This window comes from Acanthopagrus latus, chromosome 21 (assembly GCF_904848185.1).
Source record: "Acanthopagrus latus isolate v.2019 chromosome 21, fAcaLat1.1, whole genome shotgun sequence".
In the NCBI taxonomy this organism is placed as follows: domain Eukaryota; kingdom Metazoa; phylum Chordata; class Actinopteri; order Spariformes; family Sparidae; genus Acanthopagrus; species Acanthopagrus latus.
Genome location: NC_051059.1, coordinates 14,197,989 through 14,207,987, shown reverse-complemented (window position 1 = coordinate 14,207,987; position 9,999 = coordinate 14,197,989). Strand labels below are relative to the sequence as shown.

General features: G+C 39.6%; 1 protein-coding gene across 1 annotated transcript; it reads right to left on the bottom strand.

Annotated features, from left to right (window-relative positions):
- Nucleotides 1-1,524: 1,524 nt before the first annotated feature.
- On the bottom strand, nt 1,525-9,033 carry dapk3 (death-associated protein kinase 3). Its single transcript, XM_037084123.1, has 9 exons — nt 8,913-9,033; nt 7,977-8,081; nt 6,468-6,828; nt 5,825-5,954; nt 5,616-5,664; nt 5,490-5,516; nt 5,222-5,374; nt 5,071-5,116; nt 1,525-3,928 (listed from the first exon to the last, which is right to left on the bottom strand). Exons 2-9 carry the CDS (start codon nt 8,036-8,038, stop codon nt 3,392-3,394), a joined length of 1,365 nt encoding a protein of 454 aa, XP_036940018.1. The 5' UTR covers nt 8,039-8,081; nt 8,913-9,033; the 3' UTR covers nt 1,525-3,391.
- Nucleotides 9,034-9,999: the final 966 nt, after the last annotated feature.

Below are 9,999 nucleotides of genomic sequence, written 5' to 3'. Positions count from 1 at the left end.
TGTGAGACATGGTGTTTTCCAACATTTTCGTTAATCCTTGATGGAAAAAAATCAGGTGCGTCTCCGGGGCTGGTATCGATGAGTGAGTTTAAATCGAAGGAGATAAATCAGAATCCAAATCCGAATCAGAAACAGATTTATTGCCAAGAAGGGTTTTACACCAATGAGGCATTTGTCTCGGTGAAGAAGGTGCATTGAGACAATAAACAATAAATAAACAGTGACTATTATATATAAATATACAATATAAACTAACAGAGACATAAGTATGGGATGATGATGTGATACAGCAACTCTTCAGTTCACTTATTTAGAAAATATGTTATTGATATTTCTTGGCCGGTGATTGTGGGATTCAAACTGAAGCTTCTGAAACTCTAACATGTGAGTGAGGCGCCACCAGAGGGCAGCTGTTACACAGATACTGAGAACTGCGTCTCCCTCTGCTGCTGGCAACAGTCCAACAGCTGACCACTGTGGATGTGACAGTTCACTGTGTAAGTTATTATTGTGTAAGCGGTTTGTGTGCAGCGTTAACATTCCCTCCCTTTTCTAATCAACAAATCTGCAAATCAAAAACAGATTGTGTGAAAATATTGGAGGAAGTTTTGGGACCATAGAAAAAATTAGTTAAAAAAAAAAAATGCCTAAAACTTTGACTCCAAATAATTTTATTGTACATTTTCCATCTAATTATATTGTGAAGGTTCAATGTATGTCTGTACATTTACTTTATTTGTGATTTATTACAAGAAAGCATTATTTCTATGATAAACACTTAGCATTAAATGTAATAATTGAGAAACAAAATGTATGCACAAATCTGTATTAATCTAATTTAAACTTTTAAAAAATGACGTATTCACATTGACATATTTTTTAGAAATGCCACACTACTAAACTGCACTTCATACGTTACGTTAATAAAACCATCGGAGCAAAACCTTCTAGAAGTACCAAAGGTAAAGGTAACTTTACCGAAGGTAAAGGTAAATATCCTATGTGAGTGTTATACATGATATTATTTGATTATTTTAATTGATATATGAATGTCTAAGCAGCATTCCACCACTGTCGCTGGTTGAAGGGGCTAATTCAAAATATTTTAAATAATTTGGCTAGTTTAATCTGTGACATCATTATTTTGTCACAATATGTTCAGTTTGTATCATCTTAATCAGATGTCAAATAAATGTAGCGGAGTAAAAAAATTAAATATTTCCCTTTGAAATGCAGTAAACAGTAGCATCAAATAGAAATACTCAAATACCAGTGGCCTAAGATTGTACACATGTGCAGTAGCTGTAGTAAATGTAATCAATTACTTTCCACAAATGGGGGAAAACAAGGTCTAACTGACAAACAGAATCATGTCAGAGCGGTAAATGTAAATTGTGCAGCCATGAAGAACTACGATCACGACCATCATCGTCACAGTCCTCACATATTTGATAAGATGCTCTCTGCTTGGTGACAGTGTGCTATAACACTCACATTCATACAATGACAACCCGAGAGCACGACTCGGCAACAGTGATAACTTTATTTATTTGAGACGAGCCCAGACATTTCATCTTTGCACCTCTTCCTACACGTAAGAGACAGATTAAAATATATTTTGGGACACCGCGATAACCATTCAAGTGCAAACAATACAATGGTACATTTCTCTACTCAAAAATACTACTGACTATACAATAATAACAAAAATAATAATAACAATAATAATACACTTACTATGCTCTACATGGGGAATGTGTTGGCTGGATGTGAGACGGACTGATGGAATGTTTCAGTGTGCAGAGATGGTCAGAATGACAAGAGTTACAGTTTACGGACAAAGGTTCCATGCACACTATATTTGGTTTACAAGGCTACTGTGCAAAAGTTGTTGCGTTTAAGACATTGAGCAGCATCAACGTGATAGAAATGTCATTAAAGAGGAATTCTGGTATTTTTAATCCTGGCCCTGATGTGTACATGTTTGAGCCACACTTCTCCACGAATGAGACTTCCTGGTGGCAAAATCAGATCTTATTTATGTGGCAACGTCGGCCTGAGTGACGAGGACAAGCACTTGTCCTAGTGGGTGTAACTGAGGGTAGGTCAGTCACCACAGCTACGTCTACTGAGGTGATTCAAAAATTCTTGGTAAGTATGAATCATTTACTTCCTCAAACATGTTAGTATCGGGTCAAGTTTTAAAATTACCGGAGTACTCCTTTAACTCGATGACAAATGAGCGCTCGCAGAGGCAATACGGTCGATCAGTTTACAGGCACTGCAAAAATAATTCTATACATTCTGAATCTGGTAACGCTTTATTTCACGGGTCTGTAATTCAAGATTAAAAGTAATCTCCTCAGAGGTTTCCTGAATATAATACAAAAAGGACAACTAAATCCTGATGGGTCACAAATGTTCCAACTTTTAAAAAAGGGATCCACGCAACAAAAAGATCCAAATTGAAGATAAGTCCTTCAAACAAGATGTTTTTGGTTTGCTGATCTCTTTATTTCAACTCTGCCAGGTTTCCTGGAAAGAACCTAGATTTTTTTGGTACAAATGATAGATAAAGCAGAGTGATCGACGGGCACTGTGCATCTCCTAAATGCTTAACTAGCACAATCTTAAGACTTTTAGTCAGGGGATGGCTGGTGAGGTCATTTGTAAATTATAAAATGGTATTAATAATAATATTTTATTCACAGACCTGTAAAACAAAGCTTTTCTATGCTGAGGCTTTACATTTATTGCATGTTTTTTTTTTTTATTGTCACCACTCTGTTCCAACATATGAGAGAATTTAAATATCAGCTGCAATTGAATCTGAAACGTATCTGGATAAATAAATACCGCTGAACTCTACACTAAACTGTTTACTGTGAAGCTTTCTCACAAGACTGGCCAATAACCTGAGGAAAATGAGCCGACATCTACGTCTTTTACAGCACTGGGAATTTAAGATGTAATAAGGAAACTAAGAAGAATAAATGAACGTATTTTTTCAACTGCCAAACTGACAACTGCAACAAAAAGCCGATAACGTTTGCAAATATTTGTGTTAAGTACGATGCAAAAAGACGGTCAAAAAAACCAAAAAAAAAACAGAACTTAAAATATCTAAAATTATAAATAAATGTATAAAACACAGGAATTAGCTTTTTCAGGGGGGAATGGGTTCTTTGTATTGCCTCTCTGCTTCCGTCTCCTTCTCTCAAGCATGTTATAAAATGGTGGAACATTTTTCCCGATGGGCAGCAGCAGCGTAGCTTATGATGACGACTGACCCACTCATACTCCACTGTGTCAGACACATGCAGAGAAGACGGGCAGGAGGTTACTTGAGATGGAAAAGTGTCATTGCGTCATTGCTGAGCGTCAGCCCGGCTCAAGGCGTACTGCCCACGCCGAGGCCGTCCCTCTCTGCAGATATGGATTTGACCAGCTCCTCCACCCAGCGGACCTCAGAGGCCACCTGCTCAGCCAGGACGTCGTAGCGGTTTTCCAGGCGCCCGAACTTGCGCTTGAGGATGTTGGCCGCCTGCATGGTGAGCCGGGTCTCTTCCTGGCTCTTCTTGCGCTGGGTTTGGGTGCGCTGCAGCTCCTGGCGGATGTGGCTCAGGTCGCTGGAGATGCTCTGGTTCTCCTCCTTGTACCAGCCCTCCTTCTCTTCGTAAATGGACAACAGCGCCGCCACGTCCTCCCGGCACGAGCGCTGATTGCGCTCCAGATCCCTCAGGCCTTCCTCTGCTGCCGAGATCTCCTCGAGGACCTGGGAGAAGCGCTCAAAGTTGACGTAAGTGTTGTTGGGCGGCATGCTGGAGTGGGATTTGATCGTGTACTCCTTCAGACGAGTGGTCTTCAGGCGTCGGCGCTCAGTCTTGTGGTCTCTCTCCTCTGGGCGGACGTTTCGCCTCTTGATCACCTGGAGAGAGAAAAATGAAGAGGTCTGAAATAAGGATGTGTTTGATTTGTAATCATGACAACAAATAAACCAGTGACGAGGCAGTAATAGTCCTAACCACAGCTTTACATTACATGGGCACTGAGACAGTGAAGATGTCACGAAGAGATGGTTACAGACACAGATCCTTCTCCAAAGGGAGGTTAGATACACTTTCTTGAAACCCTCATTCCTGATGTGATGAATGTAGAGTTTTTCTTTTTACTTTTTCTTATGATTTGAATACAATCTGTGCTTTGTTTTTCATTACTTTTTAATGTTTCAGTTACATATATCAAGAGACTGAGAAGGTTATGGCTGATGATTGCTATGATTACCTCACCTGTATGTACTGATTGTGAAATTTCCAGAGCAAATAGAAAAAATGCGTCTTGCCTGAAACATCCATGGTGAAATATTGAGTTGTCTAGTTGGAGACCTGTCCTGGTCTTTCTAATCATCTACTACATTGAGGAACCAGCATCCAGTACTTAAGTCTAAAAGTGAATTAAGTGCATTGCATTTCTTCTGAAATAAGGATGTTAATATGATAACATCCCCCAGCTAATATTGGATTTTAGAGGTATATAACACTGAAAGTTTTAAACATAGTATTTTTTTCACATAAATAAACATTTTTGACACAGCTTTCTACACTATATAATGAACAACAGTTTTTTTTAGACACCCTGAACATTTCTTTGGAATGGCTATAATAAAATTTCTTGTTACTTATTGGCCAACATATACACTGATAGGATATACTGGCAAGTATATTGGAAGTTAATATCTGCTGAATATATCTGTCTGGCTGTATTTCATCAGAGAAAGACCAAATGTGAATAGCTTTACTGAGTAGGTCAAAATTAATATGTAGAACTTTTCAAAACGACACTTAAAATGCTTTCCAACTGACAGGATAGTTTTAAGAAAAGACAAGAGATCTCATATTTAGAGGGAAACAATTTCAAAGATTATGAGCAAGACAGCTATAATGACTAATCTTCACTTTCAGTCTGGCACAGCCAACATTCAGTAAACACAATCTTCAGCTCATCAGCTGGGCACCTCACTGTGAACGCTGCACTGCATCCGCAGAAATGAATGCTAAATGAAACACTCACCTTGATCCAGGGGTGTTCAAGACTGTCATCGATCGTCATTCTCTTCCTGCAATAGAATAAAATCCACCAGTAAGACAATGACACTTAATATTTCTTCACAACAGACATTACTCCTCTTTACTTTTGTCACAGAATCTGGAAAAGTTCCTACTTGGGATCTTTGACCAGCAGACGGCGTATGAAGTCCTTGGCCAGCTCGCTGGTATTGCTGAAATACTCCTCATCAAAGTCGTAGTTAACAGCTGAGATGTTTGTCAGGGTCTCCTGCTTGGTCTCTCCCAGAAACGGTGACGCTCCACTCAACCTACAGGAACACAGACGATTAGATAAAAGGCTTTATAAAACACATGCAAGAGGAGCAAAGTGATTTATGTTTCTACAGATCCAAACAGCCATTTGTGATGGGAACCGTTACTCACAGAATGTATGTGATGACCCCGATGCTCCTGCACAGAAGAGAAGAACCAGACATGAATAAAAACTGTCACACAGGTCAGTAAAAAGCTTCAGAGGACAAAAAAAAAAACCACATGTTGACATCTTACCACATGTCCGCCTCCAGCCCCAGTGGCTCATAGTTGACTATTTCAGGCGCTGTAAAGCACAGAGGAATGAGCACTTTAATTCAAAGCAGATGTGGAGATCTGAAACACACTCATCATCCACTTACAAGGTTTAGCTTACTTGCCAGCGTGGGCACACACCAGCACACATTTTACCTCATTGAACTAAGCAGAGTGAAACACGATCTCACCAACAAACTCTGGTGTTCCAAAAATGTTCTTGAACTCATTTCCCGCTTTAATCTGATGAGCGATCCCAAAATCGATCAGCTTGATCCGGGGGTTGGGGACGTTCTTGTCCAGCAGCATGATATTCTCAGGCTGAAAGATACAGAGAAGGACAAAGGCTGAACATTAGTGAGAGAATGAGGTCATTGTATATACTACACATGTAAACAGTGAGCTAGGAAAGAAACACTGTAAGTTACCAGGACATCAGTTCATCTTGTATTGGGCCAGCAGCTCACAGATGGAAAAAGTTAAATACTAATGTATATATCATAGTGGAGGGAAAAGCAGATACCACAACATTTTGTGGATTATATATGATACAGTGATTCTATACAAGTGTGTAATTATCGTTATATTGCTGACGTATTATTTTGAGACTTAGTTTACTTATTATTTTCATTCTTTTTAAAATTTTTAGTGAAGTTCACAACAACACCAACACGGTTATATCAGATTATGCTCGTGTCGACAGCCTCCCCCATCCTTCAAATGGAAAAACCTCTATAGATACTTCAAGTTACGAAATTTCTCACTGACACGTCAACTATGACTGCTGGCCCAGAGCCTCACAAACAAGCTGTCTTAACCAAACAGACTGCTGACCTTGAGGTCAAAGTGAGCGATGCGTTTGGAGTGCAGATACTGAACGCCGTCCAGGATCTGCTTCAAGAACTGTGTGGCTTCCTCCTCTGTCAGAGACTCCTTCTCAGCCAGGAAGTCAAACAGCTCCCCTCCAGACACCAGCTCCAGGATCAGGATCACATCCGTCTTGTTTTCAAAGATGTCGTGCAGCGTGATGATGTTGCTGTGTTGGATCTCCCGCAGGATGTTGACCTCCCGCTCGATCTCCTCGCGACTCACTCCTCTCCGGCTGGACGACAGCCGCCGCTTCTTGATGAACTTGGCTGCGTACTCAACACTCGTGCTCTTCTCCTTACACTTACGAACAATGGCAAACTGTCCACTGCAGGGAGAAGAGAAAGCAAAGGGAGGTTAAAAATATTAGGATAAGATACACCTGCCTTCCTTTTTGTGATCACTTCCAAGTTCATGTTATCATAAAGGTGTCATTGTTACCTTCCAGCCAGAGTAGATGAATACATACATACACATACATAAATATATATACATATCAAGAGTAAACTTTACACAATACTTCAGGTTGTGATTTACAACATTTTTTGGCTTGTGCCACTTAAAATGAAGCAATCTCTTCTTGTGACCCTCAACACAGATTATAGCCTCGATGTTGTCATGTAAATAAATAACATTGCTGACAAGACAATAAAACCAATGTGCAGATGCGGAGAACGAATTACATAATGCATGACGTACAGAGGACTAAATGTTCCCACATTTAATGGTCGCATACCTTTCCTTCTCATCACACACACACACACACACACGCACACACACAGTGCCCTCTCCTTTAGAGCCTCTACACCACAGCAGAGGTGGAAAGGCACATTGAGAGGCAGTGATGTCACACTTTTGCTGCATTACTGCAGAAAAACAGCTCATGTAAAGAAAGTTGAGTTTGAACTTTAAAATGTGATGACTCGTCCACAAACTCAAGCACAATGTAAAAAAAAAAAAAAAAAAAAGGTATTTGGTATGCTGCTGAAGGGCTCATACCTGGCACCGAAATGCATTTCAAGCCCTCCTCATGTAACTATGTGTGATCTGATCGCATTTCACGGCCACATGTGGTTTTATTAGTGAGAAACTACAAGCACTGCATTTGTGCTCTGCCGTGCAGCTTTAAATGAGAACCGCAGCAGTGTTCTGATCCCTTGCTTTAAACATCGTACCTGAATTATTTCACTATGCATATGCTACCTACTAACTGCATAGTTTTTTCAATGTCAGCAGTCAGCAGGCAGACATTTGTATTTACAACGCTACCTGTGCGAAAACACGAATCTCTGATGGCCTTCAAACAGGGCATAAATTAACAGGCCCTAAGCTTTAGATCACCACAACACACTTGTATTTGGAGATGTCCTCCACACAAGACACATGTTAAAATCCAGTGTGAATAGTATATTTTGTATAACCGACTGATGTTTTTAGATATGTGTCTTGTCAGAGAAAGAAAAGACAATAACCTACCTGCCGAGCTCCTCTCCCATCTCATAATACATCTCAACATCCTCTTGCCTGAAGCCAGCCATGGTGTGCCGACTCACGATGGTAGGAAAAATGCCTTAAGAATCACTGCAGTGGGAAAGAAAAGAGAAAGGTATAAACACAGTACACAGTGGCAGTGAGTGGTCGTAGTCATGACAGAGCCAAGTGATCAAAACAAAGCCATGTTAGTAGATCTAAATTGTTACAAAAGTCTTAGTTATGAGCCACAGGCGATCATATCCTGATTAACCTCCGAGTACCTTGGTTACTTTCCTCCTTATTTGGCCCGAGTCAACACAGCTTCAGTTTTCACAGACTTTCTGGCTGATGTCAGACCTCTGCATACCAGTCCTACTGACATCATCTCCTGCCTCGACCACATATCTCTAACTCTATTAAAGGGACTGGGATCCAGCCAAACTAGCATGTATTTGTCTCATTTAAGCCCCGTTTAATGCAACTGGCATGTAAAAAAAACAAACAAAAAACACGGTATAATTAAACTATGTGTTGTAGCTTATAACATGTGTTAGACACTGTTAAGGATGCTGTCTTTACATTACAAGCAGGCAGCAGAGACGTCTTTTTTCCGCAGGCGAAAACGTCATGAAGGTCGAGCTTATAGCCACTAGCACTAAATAAAATGAGTGCCACAAGTACAAGACAGTAAATTATTCAAGATAACAGCAATGCAATAACATTAAAAAGAAGAAATGAAAGTAATCCCGGCGACAGAAGGCAGCTAGCTTAGCTGGTTAACAAGCTAACGTTAAGGTCCTGTATAAACGCCGGCTTTCTCTGACTGTGAAAGTGTTACCTCAGTGAGGAAATCTTTCGGTTAATAACATTTACATACCGATAGAAAAGTGTATATTTAGCTATTTAAAGTGTGAAGACATTGCTACAGCGTATACTTACAGTACGGTTGGCTACGACTGCTGCATTCCGCCTCAAAAGTAGTTGTGTGTAAAATTCCCAGACTGACCCGTGTCAAGGTAGCACCGGTGGAACACGCAGACAACTTCCGGTAATCTCCTTAGAAATAAAAGCACAACCACCTGACTGGTTACATGAGCTTCAGGGTGAGCCACTGAAGTGCTTTTTATTGGTGTGCTTTAATACTAAATATACTATACTATATATGTTTAAGGAACTTGTTGTGGTATCTACACATTTCTTTTAAAAATGACTCTCAAAGAACTTGAATCTTGCATACTTACCATTTAGGATGCCAAGACAATTTCTTTCTGGGGTTCACGTTTTTCTTTCTTTCTTTCTTTTTTTTTTTCACTCAATCATACACAAATTACCTTTTTGTTTTTCCCTCCTAAGCTTGGTCTGACTTGTTTTTTTTTCTAATAATCCTTCCTAGAATTACACTGGTGTGGAAACATTTTTGAATCCGCAATTAGAACATCAAGTATAATTGTTTAATTTAAACAATTAATGAACATTTAAAGAATAAAAGTATTGAATAGAATAACAAATGTAAAATGAAAGAGAATATAATATAAATGATAAAGAAGATTAAGAAATATGGGGGGGGTTGAAGGTTTTTGGGGTTGCATTGCATAGCATAGAAACATTTGGACAAGAGCTGATATCAATACTCAGCAGGGAAAAATTATAAAATCACTTTGACAAAAATTTTTGTGATGATTATTCACAGTCAAACAATAGCATTTATTGTCGCACGTGACATGACTGCTCTGAAAAGTAAACTTTTTATTTTCATTTAAGGATTGTTAATCAAATTGTTGTTGATTATTATAAATTACCCAAGCATCTTCGTCCATTTTAGCACACATTGGACAACATATACGCTAATGCGGGTATATCTGTGGCAGGCAAATATCAGCTGATGATACTGGCCCAGGCCAAATTTGCTAAATGGGACACACAACAAACTCACCACTTTTATTGTGAAGGCAGAATTCGATGAAGTTCCGGCGATGTTGATGCAGGTGAATATCCGGCAGCAGGACGAACATATGGAATGACATCA